This window comes from Adiantum capillus-veneris, chromosome 6, assembly GCF_014529385.1.
Source record: "Adiantum capillus-veneris isolate H3 chromosome 6, ASM1452938v2, whole genome shotgun sequence".
Lineage (NCBI taxonomy): Eukaryota > Viridiplantae > Streptophyta > Polypodiopsida > Polypodiales > Pteridaceae > Adiantum > Adiantum capillus-veneris.
Genome location: NC_140936.1, coordinates 159,506,731 through 159,527,013, shown reverse-complemented (window position 1 = coordinate 159,527,013; position 20,283 = coordinate 159,506,731). Strand labels below are relative to the sequence as shown.

Genomic DNA, 20,283 nt, shown 5'->3' with positions numbered 1-20,283 from the left:
GGGCTCAAGTTTCACAACTTTGTTGGGTTTCATATTCTACACAAGTTGATTGTAATATCAACAACAATAGCTTTACATGAGTATGGCATATGACACAAAGTTCTTATACTGGTATCTTATACGCGAGAGAGAGAGAGAGAGAGAGAGAGAGAGAGAGAGAGAGAGAGAGAGAGAGAGAGAGAGAGAGAGAGAGAGAGAGAGAGAGAAGGATGGGGTGGCAAAAGCTGCTAACTCAGGGGTACATGAGGTTAGGACTAGTGGTGATGTTTTTATGGTAGGATTTGACAATGCCGGCACCTCTGTGACAAGGTCATGGCTCTAAGAGACATAATATTTCCCAAAACAATGAAGGAAGATATTTAATGATAGATGGGAATGGTATATTGTTGACATTGATATCTAGTGACTTCCTATCAAAGTCAACATAGAGGAGTGGTTCATGCCTGCACATATAGAGATGGTACAATCACGTAGTGCAACAAGTTCACTCTATAGGGCCCCTCTTCACTCTCTATTGTGGAGCTGCATAAGAAAACTCTTTTGTTCCTAGATATGTTTGACCAAAGTTTTTGCAGGATTGCACCGTTTTTTAAATCATGTGTTTGAAGGCCAATGGGGAACTAATGATTTTTTTTTGAAATTCTTTGAAGACTGGTGCATGCACTATCCACGATTTAATGAGAATAGTACCTTGCTCGTTTATGATACCGAGTACCAGATAATGATGAACCCAAGCTACACTTGCATATGTTCGAAGACTTTCAACCGCAAAGATGGATAGCATAACTACTTTTTACCTTTGGTTGATTGTGTGGAGAGTGGCTCCTGATAAAAGGAGGTGGGACCTCAAGATCATGATTTGAGACCTTGAAGATAGGTTGTCACCATAGATTATGGTGTACCATGTCTCCCATAACAACAATGCATCATAGCCATTGTACAAGGTCTCTTCTGTTTGTGTAGTCTTAGCTAGACTAATGCAACTCACACATGAGACATATAACACCTCATGGACAAAAATTTGTGATTTGTGCATGGAGTGTTTAGAGGTTCGTAGGAGTATGGAAGTGTTTCTCATGAAGACTATGCCCACCTATCAAGATATCATCATGCTCTATGCTTGAGCCCTCACAGTGTGATCAAGTGAGAAGTCTAATGTCCCGTTTCATCATGTCCACAAAGCTTTTGGCCACTAGTATATTCTTGTAAAGGGAGAGACAAGAGAGCTACTTGCAAGAATTTCCTTCTCTTGTGTGCAAGGTAGGGAGATCCATCAACCTACATTTGGGGGGGTGAAAGGGAATTGGAATAAATGCCTTTTTGCAAGTGCGGGTGCTACCAAAAATGGGCCTTTCGGAAAAGGTGACAGGAGTAGCATGAGCCCAAAGCAAAGTGGTGTCGCTTACAGGCTTTCAAGGGTGGGCAATTATTTTAACAGGAAGGCGTGCCTTTTAATATATCACCCGCTGTTGTTTAAGGCTGGGTGTGGTGCATTTTGGAGAGCCCCGCAGAAGAAGGCAGGCAGAGAGAGAGAGAGAGAGAGAGAGAGAGAGAGAGAGAGAACTGAGAATGATGGCGGCTCTGCATGTGGTGGTGGTGGTGATGGTGGTGGTGGGGCTACGTGAACAGGTGGTGATGGGTTGGGACGGAGACCCAGAGCAGGACGTGTGCGTGGCGGCGGAGGTGGGTGGCGCGGCGCAGCTACATGGCAATGGGCAGCTGTGCAAGCCTGCTGCACTGGTGACCGCCGACGACTTCGTCTTCCGGGGCCTGCGCCGCCCTGCCACCGCCACCCTTTCTCCTCCCTCGGGCGTTGCTCGCAAGGTACCATCCTGTATGTGTGTGTATAGCGTACTCTCTCTCTCTCTCTCTCTCTCTCTCTCTCTCTCTCGCGCGCGCGCGCAAACAAACTAATATATGCATGCGGGCGCGCAAACAAACTAATATATGCGAGTCTATCTCTCTCTCTCTCTCACACACACACACACACACACACACGTGCATTGCTTTCGACACGTATTTCACATACTATTTCTCCACTGAGGTAAAGAGTTTGGGGAATGGATTACCAAGGGTTTACATTAGTTCAAACATAACTTGTGCTCCTATAACTAGTTTTTCTTGCAACATATAGTTGGCAAATGTAAGAGAGTGGCCTGGCTTGAACACTCAAGGCATGTCCATGGTTAGAGCTGACTTCGAACCCGACGGAGTAAACCCACCGCATTTGCACCCTCGTGCCACAGAGATTGCACTCGTCTCTGAAGGGATCTTCTATGCTGGCTTCATCACAAGCAATGGTACCCTCTATGCCGAGACCCTTCAAGCCGGTGATGTCATGGTCTTCCCGCGCGGACTTGTTCATTTCCAAATACACTTGGGTAAGGGCCATGGGGTCCTTTTTGGTTCACTTAATAGCCAAGATCCTGGCACAATCATGCTCCCTTCTACTCTTTTTGGGTCTGCTATTCCTGATTATGTTCTCTCAAAAGCATTTCTCCTCACCCATAATGAGATTCACTCGCTCAAGTCCAAATTTCAGAAAAGGTAAGCTTGTTTTGAGGCTAGCAAGTTTCATCTTTGAGGACTTCAACTGATTAAAAGCAATATCAAATCACACCCCTTGGCTATCTCGGCCCACATGAAGTCTTTTTCGGTGTTTTTCATACAATGCATAACATCATGAGCTTCTGTTCGAGAGGCACCGCATACGTAGCTAGGTGCGATTGGGGACAGGGGACCGCCGGCCCCGTGGGGCCGGCGGTCCCCTGTCCCCAATCGCACCTAGCTACGTATGCGGTGCCTCCCTCACAGAAGCTCGTGATGTTGAGGTAAGTCACACTGTGGGAATTATTGTGAGAATTTGTCCAAAACTTCTTGTGAATAGAGAGGCTACTACATATCACATACATTCAAGTTGAGAGATGTTGCAATTCACATTTCCTACTTTGATAACGTTCTATGTGATTGTGAATGTTTCCACACCTTTGTTTTCCTACTAATTAGGAGTGCAATAAAAACTAAGGTTCTTCCCTGTATGATCTCCACTACAGTTTTTTAGAAATGCATAGATCCACTTTTAGAGAAAGCTTGCAATTCCACTCGGGAGCTTTTGACAATTGCTGCTATCAAACAAAGCATTGGATGAGAAAGAGTATCGGTGTCAAAAATATATACCAAAAAGGAAAAAAGAATGTTAAACCATATAAAATATTTATTTGAACACACCTCAATAGGAAATGCTTCTAAGTGCCACTTTCATTTTGCAGTCTTTTCATAGAAAAGATGGTGTCATCATTCTATACACATAAAACTATGAGAAGGTAAGACAAAAGTAATGAAAATAATCACCGTGGGGCACTGATGCGATGCAATCGACAGAAACACAAGATAAAACTAGTCAATCAATCAACAAAGTTGTAAAGAAACACAAATAAATAGATATAAATAAATAAATAAATAAATAAATAAATATATATATAGAGAGAGAGAGAGAGAGAGAGAGAGAGAGAGAGCTGAGACCGTTGACATACTACTGATGTTGTTATATTCAAGCACGAGACCATGGCAAGCTCATGAGAAAAAAAATGGCAAAGTTTCAACAATATTTTGGTAATATCTCAATTAAAAAAGCAAAAGCTATTGAAAAGCACAATATAAATTAAGAATGACTAAGGTAAGAATCTTACAATGTTTCAATAGCATTTTGGTATAAAGACATTGAAAAATCCATGCACATTAGGGAACTGATTATGTATAACAAAAAGTAAATAAATTAAATCTAACTTGACTCAATAAATGCCCTGTGAACATGCCTACCGAGCACCTTAATCCATCTTTACATGTCATATGACAAGGCTACAATAAAGAAAATAAATTAAATCTAAATTGACTCAATAACTACCTAGTGAATGTGCCTATAATGTCGAGCACCTTAATCCATATTGTCACATGGCAAGGCTACAATAAAGGAAACTCTAGCAATGTAATCCAACTCAGATTGGGCAAGCTGGCCCCCCATTTTTAGCTTCAAAAAATATCACCACAAGCTATAGGCTGCTATGGATTGTACAAAGGCCTATGAAGACTTGACTCAAGACCAACTACCATAAAATTTGAAAAAATATCACCACAACCTATGACCTGTACAAAAGCCTATGCAGAATTGACTCAACACCAACTGCCATAAATGTCAAAATTGATAGCACACAAGCATACAAAGAAATATCCATAGAGTCATACATAAACCAAAGAGATAAATACAAGAAATTAAGCCAGTAATAGGTAGAAGATACAAATAATCAAGTAGCAAATAAAGAAAGCAAACTGAAAATATATCACTAAATGAACTACCATATAAAGTGAACACTATCTCAAGAATGCACACCAATGTCAAATACACCAAGAGCACACCAAATCTGGCTCATAAGTGGGTCCACTAATAACCATGTGCAAAAGAGATATCAATCAAAAGAGGATAAATTTTACAAAAACTCATCAAATAGCCATAGGATGTCAAAGTTACATAAGCATACGTTGACAAAGACTGTTGATAGTGAATATGGTACAACATCAATAAACCAACATCAAGGGCACCAACTCACAACGGCTTGAAGCACCCATATTCTTGAGAGCAAGCCCGCATCAAACTCGCATCAATGGATGTGTATCACCACATCGATTTTGCCATAAAACAAGATCATCATACTCACAAACCACCTAAATGCATAATCTTGTAAGTTCTCAAGCAAAGAAGAGCATCAACCTCTCATAAGCTCATCAATAGAATAGAGGCATGATCTTCATGACCATAAATAGACTCAAATACATCAATCTTCAGCATCAAACAATGCATGCATCACTATCAAGAGAGCAAAAATGTCCAAATTAGCAACCAAGAGAGTTGCCACTTTTGAAATGTGTGAGTGCATGCATTCAGTTTAGCACGCTCTCTACATGTGGAACTTTGAGAGCAATCTATAATATTGTCAAAAAATAACTCAAAATTCATCAAGAGATCGAGACAATTTTACTATGCAAAATTTGTCAAGAAAGCAAACTGAGATTTTCCCTACGAAGACCAGAACCCCATGATCTTGGAAAAATGCCTAAAAATGATAATAAATGTGTAAACTCACTAGAATTGACATGTGACATGTGACACACATTTAGTACATTTAGTAGCTAAACTATAGAATACTTGAGACTCTGATGTCGAGAAACCCTAGGAACAGAGGTCTCACCCCATGACAGCCTATCGGGTGGGTAACACCGTGGAGTGCATCACCAAGAAAATGTCAGGATTGTGAAGTCTAACACCCCCTCTTAGCTCCTAGATGAGAAGCAAGTCCAAGGGAGCTGACATGAGAGGATAATGTTGCCTATGGAAGAGTTTTGGTGAAGATATCAGTAGGGTTATCTAATGTCAAAATATACTCTAGTCAAATAGAGCCATCCTTGGACTTCTCATCAACACAATGGTATTGTATCTCTATATGCTTGGTCCGGACATGAAACACCGGACTCCTTGATGGCTATACAACTCTGGTTGTCAGAGTACATTGTGTTTGTCTATTGGGGAAATCCAATCTCCAAACGTAGCCTCCGTAAAAACCACATTGACTTGCATGTAGCACTACAAAAAATCCTATACTCTGCCTCTATGGAAGATAAGGCAATTGTAGGTGGTTTTTACTGCTCCATGAAATTTCTCCTGAGCCAAAAGAAAAGGTGTAACCTGCAGTCAAGCATTATGTATTTGGATATCTACCCCAATCTAAATCACTCCATCCTCATAGAATGATCTAAAAGTCTATACCTCTAGCCACATAATCAATGCCTAATTACTTGGTTGCCTTTAAATACCATAGAGTTTGAAGAGCCTGACTTTGGCAGGATTCTGCATGAAAGAACCAAGAAGTCCCACTAGGAAAGTGACATCAAACCGGGTGTTGAGACCCAAATAAGAGAACCGACTAGTTTTTGATACTGGTAGCGTCGGCTACATCTGAGGGGTTATATTGTGACAAATTTTGATTGGGATCCATAGCTAAGTCATACCAAATACTTCCAAAAAAGGCACCAAGGGAAAAAACCATATGAATGGTCACTATCCTTGCAGCAGGTGCCAAGGTCTCATCATAGTCCCCACCTTGACTTTGAGAGAAGCCCTTGGCAACGAGACATGCTTTGTGCTTGTCCAAATAACCATCCAATTGGTCTTTGAGACCAATCACTTTTTACTTGGTAGGCTGTAGAACCAACTCCCAAGTTTTATTCTTCTTTATGGAATCAAGTTCTTCCGATCCTAATGAAAACGTTGTAGATTAAGAGTAAAGCTTAACTTTTTTTTGAGATATATATATATATATATATATATATATATATATATATATATTCTTTCTACCGTGTTTTGAGTGGAACAACAGAATAAGGTGGCGCTCATGCAACAACTGGGCAATCTTCATCGCCAATAGATTGAGCGAGCGGGCTATTCATCAAAGCGCCCACTCTCGGTGACGATGGGCTGAACAGAAGGAGAGAGTTGCATTGGGGCTACACAACGGAACCTCCTCACCCGGGTCAGAAGTCTCACACACGAGACATGCCACATCATCGTCTTACCAAGAAAAGAATCTAGGAATATATGAAAAAGAGTTTCTAGTTATTCTACATGTCCTAGATGCTAGGCACTCCATTTATTTTGCTCATAGATCACCAAAGTGTGAAGTAATTTTTGGTGTAAACCAAATCAAGTGATAAAAAAATGAGGTGGAAAAACACTCTTTAAAAGTTTAACTTTCATATTTCCCACATAGCTGATAAGCACAACCAAGGGTCTGATTCTCTTTCACCAAGACCAAGGGTAAATGTTGTATCAATAGTCAGCCATTGCACTAGGGAAGAAAGAGGAACCATACAATGTGCAATATGGTTATATTCTCTATGGCATAGGTTATGCATTACACATAGCCTATATAAAATTTTAAAGGTTATGTACGAATTTCATGTTCCACCTTATGTGGGACATAGGGGGATTCAAGCTACTCTCTCAGGGAGTAGAGATGTACTTTTTTTGGCCAACAATGAAGGCAGACATACCGGACTATGTTGCCAAATGCATTGTGTGTCAAAAGACAAAGTACAATAGAGAAAATCATTTTGGCTTGCTTCAACCATTTCCTATACAAGATTCCCCATGGGAAAGTATATCTATGGATTTCATCTTTGGATTGCCAATATCAATTCATGGGATTCCAAGAATATGGACAATAGTAGATCGGTTTATCCAGGGGGGTGCCACTATGTCTAAAGTGTGTATATTGTGTGCGTTCAAGGACTAATTTTTAAACTCCTTATGTGTGAATTTTTGACAAATATAACACACTATTTTTCAATTCAATTTGTAAATTTTTTTTCCAATTTACTTTTACAATATGCTCCTGTATGTGAAAATGTGAGAAAAAATGAAATTTAATAACCCCTTTCGTTGCACTCATGTGATAGTCACAAAATTCTTAGGTGACCCCCCCCAATGTTTATCAAGAAAACACGTTTTATACCAGCCCAAAAGAACTATTAAATCACACTGTATGGCAACCCTCTTTATCTCATAGGTCTTTAAGTATCATGGGTTACCAACATCTATAGTATCCAATAGAAATCCAAGAATGACGAGCAATTTTTAGAAGGGTCTCTTTGAGATATAGGTACTAAATTGCATTTCTCATCGGCCTATCACCCACAAATGGATGACCAAAGTGAGATAGAAAATTCAACTATTATTGATCTACTCAAAGCCTATGTTACAAAAGTATATCAAAGAGATCAATGGGAAAAGTATTTACCCTTAGTAGCGTATGCGTACAATAGCACTGTCCATACTTCTATAGGAAAGGCACCGTTTGAGGTAATTGAAGGAAAACCCAAGCTCCCATCGATAGTCAAAATGTTTGGAAAGATGTTTGTTATTGGTGAGTATAATAGAGACCTTAAAGAATCTTTTTAGAAGATTAGGGAAACTATATCCATCATGCAACAAAAGAAAAAGTTTCTTGTTGATAAGCATAGACAAGCCTTTACCTTCAAAGAAAATGGTTGGGTATTGGTCAAGTTTCCAAAAGGATGCGTAAGCCATACTATAGACAAGGGAACACAAGGACTCCCAAGGGGTCACCAAAAATATTATGCTAAGTTAGCAAAAAGATACTATATTCCATTTCAAATTCTTAAGCCTATGAACGAATCACCTTACAAACTTTTACCAAGTACCAAGCTCATTCATAATGCCTTTCATTTGAGCCTCTCAAAACCTTATAAGGGCAAACCACCCAAAGAACCAGTAATTGAAGAACCACCTAAGTTTGAAGGATAAGAAGAAAATTTGTAGCCAAAGAGCTTATTATGAAATGAGGACCACATTTTAAGGAGTGGTAAGACTATCGAACAATATACTGTCAAATTTAAAAACTATCCCCATGAAGATGCAAGGTGGATGAATTATGTCCAGCTAAAGGATGGTTAATGTAAACCTTGTAAATACTTACAACAATGGTTGTTGTCAAAGGTAAGAACTAGGTATGAAAAAGTAAGTTTTATAAATAAATTTATCTTGTTTTGAATCTAATATTTCATTTAAATGTTTATAAGTTTTAAGTGTATACATATCATGAATCATGCTTGTGCTAGCTCAGTCTCTTAAGCATCTATTAGACCTTGCCAATCTACTATGAAAGATAAGGGCTAAATAAAGACATGATTGTGATAGAGCCTTCCAAGCACTAAGTGGAATTAGTCACCACTGTGGAAGAATGTTGACTGGTAAAAAGGGATCCTCTACCCAAATCAAAAGGACTAGCTATGATTTTATTTTCCCTACTCCATAGTCGAGGAGGATGACTATGATTTCAAGGGAGGGATAATGCAATGCAAATCAATTTCTAACCTTCTAAACTTATTTTCCATCTTAGATTGACCATTTAAGTCTGGGGAAATAAAAGAGAAGAAGTGAAGTTGATTTTAGTGTTTATGGACCACCCGACGAAAGGCTTGGGACCAAAAGAGGATAAGGGGCCATTAAAGAGCAAGAGTACTTTCTATTTAGTTATCTTAGTCATAGGTAAAGGTTGAGGAAGGATGAATATATCTTGAGAATCCTTGATCAAAGGTACAAGACAAAGGAGACTACCTAGAGTAATTATAGGAGTCTAGAAATAGAAAGCAGTTGTGCTAAGTTCAAGTCATTAAAATAACTCTTTAGACTCCAAGTATGAATTCTGGCAAGCCTTAGGTAAATTTCTAACTTGCCATAAATTATCCAAACTTAGTAGATTTTGGGATCATCTTGGTAACATCTCCAAAGCACTATGCTAAGGTTTTTCATGGGAGGTGAAGCTTTAAAGTCCAAGGGTAAGCTTCATTTTAGCAAAGTCAATACTAATTTAGCAGGTCCTAAATTAGCAAGTAGATTGTAGCCTGAGTCAGTATCATAAAGCCTCCAAGGTTTGTGCAAAGTTATTGTACTTGTGCTAGGTAAATTAAGGGTAAGTTTATGGTTTTTAATAAACGAAAGGGAAAAGCTAAAGTATAAGGTTTTTCCTTATTTTGAAAGTTGACTCTAGTCCTTCATTTCTAATCTTGGCTAGACCACATGTCCAAAATAGCACCAACTTACGTTATGTGAAGTTAGCAAGTGTGTGTGAGTGTGTGTGGTGTGTACACTTAACAAGAAGAGTCCAAGGAAGGAGGGGTGAGTTTTTCAAGTATAGCAAGCTTGGACAAGTGTGAGCATGCATGAGCTTCATTATGGAGTGTTTACTTCTCATTGGTCAAGTTGTATATATTCTATTTGAAGACTAGTTACAAGTCTGCATGAGTATAAAAGCAAGAGCTCGTTGGATTTTTGGCCCCCTTCTCCCTCATTCGCACACTCTCAAGTGCCAAGAGTGGCCAAGAAAATTCTTTCTCTCTCTCTCTCTCTCTCTCTCTCTCATGGGAGCTGTAGAGATGCACTCTATGCTCAAGAGCTTGGCTATGGATGCAAATCCAAGCAAGTGAAAGCTTGACATATTCATCTTCATTGTTTGGCGGCTAAGTCAACAATGGCCAAACGGGCCAGTCAAAGATGCTATTTACTATTTTTAGTAAATGCTAACGAGGCCAGATGATGCGGACGCTAAGTAAAGATAAAGATGAAGCAAATACAAGCAACAGATACAGAGAAGAGTTGGAATTGATGACTATCTATGGAGTTACAGTCACAATTGACGGTCCCTTAAGTTTTAGGATTTTCCGTCAAATGATCGCAAATGCGGGTTGTAATTATTTGGGCTCGTCAAGAGTTCCAAGTTGTAAACAATGAGCTATATTTAGATCCTAGGCAGTGCAGATAGCAGATTAAGTGAGTTTGGCCATTTGGGTGCCCGACCACTTCTAAAAAGCCTAGAGAGTATATAACTGAAAGGACACAATGTGAAAGGGGATTCTTACTCACTTGAGATAAGATTTGTGAAGAAGGAGATGGCTATGGAGTTCTTGAGCTTTCTACGCGCGTGCATGGACGATTCGGCCTCATGCCAATAGCTAAACTCTAATCTCTTCTCTCTCATTTGCTCATGGTGTAATCAATGCTTGATTAATCAAAGATTAGTGGCTGATTTGTTGATTAATCTCTTTTTTTTTTCATATTTTCCTCTTGTTTAAGCATGCTACTAAGTGTGTGTAGGCTTGTGTAGAGTGTTGGTGCCTGGTGTGGTCATTCTATGCTATTCTATGCTCATTGTGTGCTTGATTAGAGTGGGATTAGTGATTGATTAGAGAGTAGTGTGTGATTAAGCTTGTGTGTGAGAGATTAGGCTGAATGGTAGAGTAAGTAGTGTGCTCACTCCTCGTAGCAACATCATACCCTCTCCATAGCTTTCTTTGTGTGTAGGTTTCACCTTCTAATCCTCCATTTCGCACGCACAAGCCACTTGTGTGTTTCCATGCCCTAGCCGGATCCTACTCCTCGGATTGACATTATGTTGATGTCCTCCCTATGCTAGGATGACGTTCCAACATTGGCGCCGTTGCCGGGGAGCGATTGCCTAAGCTAGAGGTGCCATAGGTGTGATTAGGAGACACTAATTTCTCTAATTTTTTTGTTAATTTTGTTAGTTTTTAGATTAGGTGTGTTGATTATTTGAGTGGTTTTTAGTGTGATTAGTGATTGGGTTAGCATTGATTATGCTTAGAACATCACAAAACAACCCACACATATCATTAGTTCTTGATTTTGATCACTAATTTTGACCATTAAATTCACTAATTTTCACTAATTTCCCCTAACTTTGATGCTAATTTCCCATTGATTGGTAAGTGTTTTTTGTGCTACACACAAGTAGAAAGTGAGTTGGGTGTATGGACAACATGCCTATGTGATCCACACACTCATATCCTACTCCATTTGTGCGCAAATCGTAGCCGAAATCACCTATTATTCACTAATTTTCACTAATTTCATTCACTAATTATTTGGGCATTTTGCAAAGTGCTGATTTGTATTGATTATTTGATGCATGTCCGTGATGATTATGTGTTTACATTCATGCTAAACGATGCTACACATTGATATTTTTGTTGGTTGTGTGTAGGTGATTTTACGGGATCGACACACACACACACACACACACACACACTAGTGTGTTGGGCACTAATCAAGTGCTTAATCGCTGAGTTTGTGGCTAATTAAGGTGCTGAAATTAATGCTAATTCATGATTTTAGGTGCAGGTTTGGTTCATAGACCAAGTACATTCGTAAAATGCAAAACTAGGTGTGGTTTATGCCCGCTTGAGTGTAGGCGGAAGTGCTTAATTTGGGGTAATTTGGGGCTGTTTTGGAGTCCAATTTGCTTATGAGAAGCATGTGATTGCTTATGGTTGTCAATGAGTTATGGTTATGCTTTTCTAATTCCGTTGTGATGCCGAAATGATGTCGAAATTCGGTCAAATTTGGTTATGTATGCTTATGTGCATGATTTGATGCAAAAAACGTGTTAATGATTGATTAAATTTGAGATTTAGATGCTCGAATTGATGTTTAATTGATGCAAAATGCTGTTTTGAGTGCGATTAGTCATCGTGCAAGAGTGAGTGATTTTTGTGTTCATTTACGCGCAGTTTCGAGATGATTTGTGTGCTTAAGGAATGATATTTTGTGCGATTTTGATTAAGTAAGTGATCAATTTCAGTGTTTTGATTGCTTGATTGTGAATGTTTAGGTCGGTGGGCTCATCTAGAATTTTTGAGAATTTTTTCTGATAATTTTTGGTAAATTTTTGCTAATTTTTACTCAAATGTGCTAATTATGCTCAGAAATTTGATAAATCGCCTAATTCGAGTGAATTGTGGAGTGCCGGGGCAATTTTTTTTTTTTTGAGAGTTTTTTTGTGATAGTTTAATTTTTTTATGTTTTTATGTTTTTGTTTGATAAGATTTGATTTTTTATTTATATTTGTGTATTTTATTAATTTCTCTATTTTTTTAATTTTTTTGGGATATTTTTGTGATTGTTTTGTGTTTTCTTTATTTCTTATATTTTAATTGTAATTTTTAGTAATTTTGTGCATGTTTTGATTTTTTTTTTGTGTTTTAGAGTTATTTGTGTTTTTTATTATATTATTTGTGCGCATTTATTTATTTTTGTATGTGTTTTTGATTATTTGAGTATTTTATTAATTTATTTTGTGAGTTTTAAATCTTCTGTGAGCCTTTTTGAATTGTTGTATGATTTTTTGAAATTTTTAATCTAATTTTTTCATTTTTGTGTGTTTTTGTATATATATATATATATTTATTTATGTGAGTTTTTTTTAACTTATTCGTGTGTTTTTCTTATTTTTGGTTTTTTTTAATTAAAAAAAAAACTCACCTGGCTCAGCTGTCTCGCAGCGTTGAGGAAGTTGGCCGCCCGGCTTTATTCTCACCGTGATTCGCGCGGACATGACCTAACCTTTTACGAAATCACTGCTAGCTTGACATCCTACGCCTCCTACCTCGAGACCTCCTACGCGAATTGCTGCGCCTAGACGTCCTATGCGTTGCTGCCTCGAGACCTCCTACGCGTTGAGCCTTGCCGATGGGTCTTGCTACGAGCTCGCGACCCCACCTGTTGGCGCGCATACGAGTTGGCGACCCCACCTGCCCACTGGTCCCACCTTGGCTATCGGCGTTGCTGACCCGGAGTTACACCCCACCCACTTGACGCCGCCTGGCTAAGGTACACTCACAAAAGCATAGCCATTTGCACGCCATCTCTACGGATCTCCACATACAAGCGCGCGAAAACCTAAACACTGCACAGGCTGACCCATTCCGCGACCCGACCTCCCCTTTATTGACTAACCTAGCCTGCCATGAAATGCATTGTCTGATTCATCTGCAGTGACGGCGTTTCAAACACACACACTTGCATCGGCTCAGCTGCCTACCCGTTTGCCTGGTCAACCGACCCCACTTGCAAACATGCAATCCAAAACGCACACACTCATACACACACTCTCCCTCCCTCACCCTTTGCTCGCCATCATGCCCGCTGCTTCACGCTCACACACACACAGTAGCCCATTAAAAAAAAAACAAAAAACAAAAAACAAAAAAGATAAAAAAATAAAATAAAAACCCTCGTTTCCACCCCGCCTTGCTCGAGGTGCCTTGCCCGCCTGGCTTGGCCCACACTAACACACCCACAGTTGGCGACCCACCGCCTTGGTTGTCGACGCCGACCCCACACAACACACACAGCTCTATGAGTGAAGGGGGGCTCTTGACACGTAAATTAGACTTAGTATCTACAACACCTAGGTTGCCACTGAGAACGAGCCCACATCGACATACTCCATTGCTTTGATAGCACACACTTGAGTAATTGAAAAAAGCGTTTGGTATTTTGACCTATAGCACACGTTGATGATGGCCTATTACACACATTCACCTTACAATTGAGATTGTCGGCAATGTACTATGAGCACAACTGAGCACGTGGCAACAATTGAGACGAGGTGAAGTGTAGAGAGCATCACACTGAGAGTAATTGTGAGACCATATCTTGCAATTCTGTGACCTTCTACACTGAACATACCCTCACTGCACATAGAGCAGGTGAGATAGCTTGATGACTGGGATTGCCGATTATCCTAGAGATCTCATTGACACGTCCGATGACTCACTCTTTTGCGACATTAGATTTGAGCCGTTAGCTAGTGAGCGCCATTGAGACATTGTTGAGTATTGAGATTCACATTGACATCACTAGACCTACGACATTGAGCACCTAGGAGAGGGGCTAGTGAGTCATTTATTGACGATATCGGCTTCATTTCTTATGAGAACTCTTGCAAGCCTGCAGGAATTCTAAATCGAAGTAAAGGACAAATATTGGGCAGACACTAAAATCAACCGAGTAAGTTGACCTAGAGCGAACACAAGTGCAGGCGACTTTTGCATCGTTGGAAAGCTGAAAATTGAACTAGATTTGGTCTTTGGGCCTTCAAATTGATCATTAAAAGACTACTGATTCTAACCAGATTGAAATTATCATTCGGGAAGACCATTGGTCACTCACGGGAAGGTGTAAAAGCTAATTGCGGCCTAGTGTAAAATGGAGAGTTCATTGACAAATTTGGTACGGTAAGACCATACACAAGAAACCATGACTTTGTGATATCAAAACGCAAGTGTCTGTAGAGTTCTGAACCGGTCATTAGCTAGCAAATTAGTGCAAGTTGTGCATACTTCTCTTGTGCTAACTTGAGAGTCACCTTTGAGCTTAAGGCACAAGTGGGGCCGTCAAAAGTACATCAACATTTTTGCATTCATTGTGGAAAAAAGTTTGCCAGCTAAATAGAATTTTGCAGATTGAGTGCTAAACTGAACACAGGTTAGATCGACTCAAGAATTGCTACAAAGGGAGCAATCGTTGTAGTACAGTGGTAAGTAACTTGCCAACTGGTGCTACAGCTATACAGGTAAATCAGACCATCGCAGCTAACAGTCAGAGCAGTGATAACAGCTAAGCCTAGCAGAGAACTTTGAATTAGGAAAACCACTGGTCACCTATGGGAGAGGCTAGAAAAAGGGAATACAAGTGCTCAGCAGGTCAGTAGTAGGGTTGAAAGAAAGATGGAGCAGCAAATGGAACAGCCACAGTCAATGGCAACATCGGTAAATCAAAGCAGTTATGACGCAACTTCAAACTCATTATTAACAGTCAAATCAATTGGCGTAAGGTTGGAGTTAATAGGTCATTTCAAAGACTTTCCATGCTACATGGATGATTCAGACAATCTCTATCTAAAGTCCAAGCAAAATGCTCTTAAAAGCTCGACAATACAGGTAGTGGAAGTAGAAGAAGCTACCAACTTGGCTAATTCACAGAAAAACCTAATGGAAGATTGTTTAGGATCGGTGTACATGAAGCTCAAACCAGGTAGTGAGTTGGACATAATAAAATTGCGCAGGCAAGATCTTTCAGAGGTTAGCAGTTGCCGAGTCACTGTGCACTTGATAAAGTCAAATTACAAGGACAAAAACTGTAACAGTCTCTATAGAGATATGGAGGGTAGATGGTACAAAGCAGAAACACCTCAACAAGTGACGGAAGAGCCAGATCAGTGCTTCATAGCTCATGAACATGGTTCAAAATTGGGATACAAATACATGTCGACAACTGGTAATACTTACCGCTTGGTAATGAGCTTACCTTTAGCTTCCAATGCAGATACAGTGGTAGTTCAGAACAAATAAATCACTCAAGAGACGGGGCCTACTATAATCAATCTGCCAAAAAATGAAGACACAGCCAACAGAAAGGAATTCCTTGAAGCTATGTGTAAACGACAGTTGCCTTCAACCACTTCAAAAGTCAACAACCAATCTGAACCAATAGCCCTTCATTGGATCAACGAAACAAGATGGAAAGATCCAACTTATGTAGATTCTGATGAACAAAGATGGGTTCAAGTCACGGGGGTAAGGACATTTTGCGAGTCAGTTCCTAGGACACTATCGGCAACGCGCATTGGGGACAGGAGCTATGATATAGATGGAAGATGCTATGAATTAGATCTTATTGCAGATAAATTCTCGGAAAGAGCTGCAGGTTTCATCTTGTCACCTTCAACTCCACAAGACCAAATTGAGCAACGGACACATGATGAAATGATCTAACCAAGTAAATATTGGTCACACTACCACTATTGCACAAAGTCAATCACTAGAAGATAGGGAAGCGCACTTTAAAATCTCTAGGCTTCCACTGAAACATGATCAGACTTTGAATTTGTATGAGCACAATTCAACTTCTTTCATTACACAGATGAGTGCCACAACACAACAGTCACGGGTACAGAACACTACACATGCACCACAAAATGTACCAACACAAACACATGTACAATCAATGGAAGAATCAACTATTGAGATACCACGACGTCACAAAGACCTAGCTCAATCAGCTGAGCTAGATGACAAAGCTAAAATATCCACATCTGGCATAAGCAAGATGCCTCTTACAGATAGGGAACACTCTCGTATGGGGGGAGTCCAATCTCCACCTCACTTACTGCAATCAGGACAACCCTATCAACTGCAAACAGCAAACGAGAGTCGCAATGCTTTCTTACAATTCAGTAGACAGCAGAAGCCAAATACAGGATCGAAGCGACAACAGAGTCCTAAGACTATACAAAAGCCACAGATAAAGGATGACATGTTCATAACAGACATAGAATTAAAGTTGGTCACAAAAGCAGGGGCGGAAACGACCATCTACCAAGGTTACAATGGAAGCTATTACAAGCTTCTTGAGGATGCCACGGTCGAAAAAGATAAGGGCAATCAGTCAAAGCCAGTGTCAGTGTTGGTTTTTAAGTATCTACATGTCATGCTAATGACATATTTGATCAAAGATACTATGGGTAACGAATACAACAATACTATGAACAGATACCTTGACCTGGTATAGAACAAATAGGAATAGATGTGCATTGCTACGGATGTGGCATTAATCATCTAATACCCAATTGCCCAGTAAAGATGCACTTAGATATGATGAAGCAGCAAAACCAAGACAGTATCAGACTGCAAGCAGCAGAATCATTAAAGCAAACGTCTCCAAGTCAAAAGTCGCCCGAAAGAAAGCATATCTTGTCAAAGGATACTAGAGACAAACTGAAGACTAAAATATTGGAGTCAAAGAGGTCAATGATATTTCAATTGAAAATCAAGCTGCCAAAAAAGACCAGCTGCAACATATGGTCAACTTGGAATTCTTCAGGCTTGAAGTCGAAAGATTCGACAAGGATGCAGTGGACGATCCAATGTCAGAGGAATTGGATGAAGAAATTATCTGTGATCCAGAACCAGAGCAGGCACGGGAAGTCAAGGACATGCCACTGAAGATTTCATCAAGTAGAAATGTGGAATCAAAGATTCTACATAATAATGCTAATAGCACAGATAGTTCATCGCTCAGGGATGTACCCAAGAATTCAACAGAAGCAGAGATCAAGTATCAAAGCCAAGAAAAAGACATCTCAATGTGTTCAAATGATGGCAAGAATCAAAAAGCAAAGCCGGTCATAAAGTCAGATACTAATATTGTCTCGCCAGTGGAAAATGCCAAAGAGCCAAAGGTGACACAAATCATCATTAACTTGAACAATCAGAAGCAAATGGTGCATCAAGCACATGGAGCCTATCAAAAGATAAACAAAGAGATCAATAAAGAGCAATGTGAACCAAAGGCCATGGTAAGCATTGCATCTGAAGAAAAGAGTCAACTTACTTCTGTCCAGCTATCAGAAGAAATTAAAGACTCAAACAGTTGTTCATAAATAGAGGCACAAAAGACGGTTCAAGTCAGTTTAAATGCAGAAATCACCAAAGCATGTCATCAACAAGAAAAGGTACAAACATCCCAAGTAATTACAGAAGAAATTAAAGACTCAAACAGTTGTTCATAAATAGAGGCACAAAAGACGGTTCAAGTCAGTTTAAATGCAGAAATCACCAAAGCATGTCATCAACAAGAAAAGGTACAAACATCCCAAGTAATTACATCTCGACGTTTATCAGTAGAAGACAAGGGAAAAGCAAAAGTCCAAGGAGGCTTAACCTCTTCCTCTGAAGAACAAAAGTCCAACAAGGAGGTCACAAATACAGTTAAACAATCAAAGCAAATAGCAGTGGCTTCAGCACCCCAGGGAAACCAAGACCAACAACCTCGACAAGAGTATAAAAAGGTCTTTCAACCAAAATACCCAACTCAGAGTAAACAAAGACACAAGCAGAACATCAAAACCTATGTTACGGCTGATGACATCAATGTCAAAGGTCCAGTTTGGGTAAATGATCATAGTCCAGACAATTCAGGTAAACAAATGGGATGGATTGCCTCCCAGTACAGCTTAGAAGAGCAAGGCTACTACAGTGGTCAACCAAATGTTTGGTTACCTAAACCAAAGATATCACGCTATACAGTAACAAATGGCTTCAAACCAAAACAACAAACAGGAAAATCAAGATCAATTTCAACTCAAAAGAGGAGATCGAACAACAGGGCTAGAAACAGGTTCAAAAATGATTCTCAATCTAGAAGGCCTACATATCTTCAAGGGAATTTACCAACCGTGAGTCCCAAAAAGTGCAAGGAACAAATACAGTTGAATTCAAAAGTACAGACAAAAATATTTGTGCCATCAAATATACTTCAAGTGCAGGGATATTACAAAGGACAAAAACAAATCTGGCTACCCAAGGCACCAAGACCATATTTTACACAACTTAAAGATACTTACAACTACAAACACCGACAAATCAAGGATATAGGTCCAAAACGTCAATCTGTCGTCTGTAAAAATAAGCCAACAACAAATAGCAGATACGTATGGGTGCCAAAGCAGACAAACCAGTAAGAGAAGATTAAAGTCATCTCCAACTTCCAACAAAATGAAACTAGCCAATCTTCTCAGATAATGGACCAAAAGTTACAACAAGCAATTTTGACAACCAAGGTCACCCAGGTATGGCAAAAAAAACCTACTTTGCCAATACGGTCATTTAATAACCCTCTTTTTGAGGATCTGAGCTCTAAATGTCTAGATATATACTTTATTGAGAGCTCAAGACTACTGTAGTCAAGTCAAGTCAAGTCAAGTAAAAAAAAAGTAAAAAAAAGTCAAGAGTCGGGCAGCTGAGCCGATAAATGAGCAGAGTGTTAGACCTAAGCTTCAAGTCCTAATATTTTTCTGTGGTCTATGAGTCTAGCTACTTAGGTTACAGCTCAAGCTGGAAGAGTGGAGCTTAATAATATCAAGTCGCTCATTCTAAATAGGTGAGCATAGTCAATGTATTATTTTACTCATGGTGGAAAGGCGAAGTGTTCAAAACAAAACACATACGCACTTGCGCACATTCAGAGAGTGGAAACCATTGCATCAAGAGCCCTTCTCAAGAGTAGTGGAAGCCAGTAAAGTGAATTTAATTTACTTTTTTAGCTGCATTCACTCTGAGAAGCACACATCAATACACTTCTCTTGCACAGCATAATCTTACCCATGCATAAATCTGTGCAAGCATATCGAATGTCCCATAATTGAACATTTGCATTACGCATTCTTTATTGTTCCACCCATGCACACACCTTGCAGGTACAAGCAGTAGCAAAGCAACTCCAGACTCAAGGCAAAACATCGACCCTTTTCAAGGGATAGAAGGCTTAAACAATTCACTTTCACGTTATTTATATAAGCCCACTCAATTCAGTCCCTAAACACCCATCATTGTATATTCCCATAATAAGATCACATACCTTTGGGCATTTTTCCCATGAGGTTTTTCCCCATTGGTCATCCAGGGTTTCCAGACCCTAAAGCACTATACATAGCCTTTTATTTTTCTTTATTCCCATAATAAATCAAGCCAATTGCTTTTACTTGAACCCAAATGCCTAATCTCATATTCAGCAACACGTCAACCCAATAGCTTACAGCTCTTCAGAACAACATTAACCACCAATTTCAAATCTCTCCAGTGCAAGCCAACCCGGCAGCGCACGAGGACATGCACTGAAATCGGATGGGGGGAATGTTTGGCGGCTAAGTCAACAATAGCCAAACGGGCCAGTCAAAGATGCTATTTACTATTTTTAGTAAATGCTAATGAGGCCAGATGACGCGGACGCTAAGTAAAGATGAAGATGAAGCAAATACAAGCAACATATACAGAGAAGAGTTGGAATTGATGACT

The 20,283-nt window shown here is 39.6% G+C and overlaps 3 protein-coding genes across 3 annotated transcripts; all 3 read left to right on the top strand.

The window, feature by feature from the left end:
• The first annotated feature begins 1,485 nt into the window (after positions 1–1,485).
• LOC147456601 (germin-like protein subfamily T member 2) lies at positions 1,486–2,630 on the top strand. The gene is made up of 2 exons (XM_086515511.1): positions 1,486–1,824; positions 2,135–2,630. The coding sequence occupies exons 1-2, from the start codon at positions 1,570–1,572 to the stop codon at positions 2,549–2,551; spliced, it is 672 nt and encodes a 223-aa protein (XP_086371637.1). The 5' UTR covers positions 1,486–1,569; the 3' UTR covers positions 2,552–2,630.
• Positions 2,631–15,156: 12,526 nt separating this feature from the next.
• Positions 15,157–15,780, top strand: LOC147456600 (uncharacterized). The gene has a single exon (XM_086515510.1). The coding sequence runs from the start codon at positions 15,157–15,159 to the stop codon at positions 15,778–15,780; it is 624 nt and encodes a 207-aa protein (XP_086371636.1).
• Positions 15,781–17,288: 1,508 nt separating this feature from the next.
• Positions 17,289–17,870, top strand: LOC147456599 (uncharacterized). Its single transcript, XM_086515509.1, has one exon. The coding sequence runs from the start codon at positions 17,289–17,291 to the stop codon at positions 17,868–17,870; it is 582 nt and encodes a 193-aa protein (XP_086371635.1).
• Positions 17,871–20,283: the final 2,413 nt, after the last annotated feature.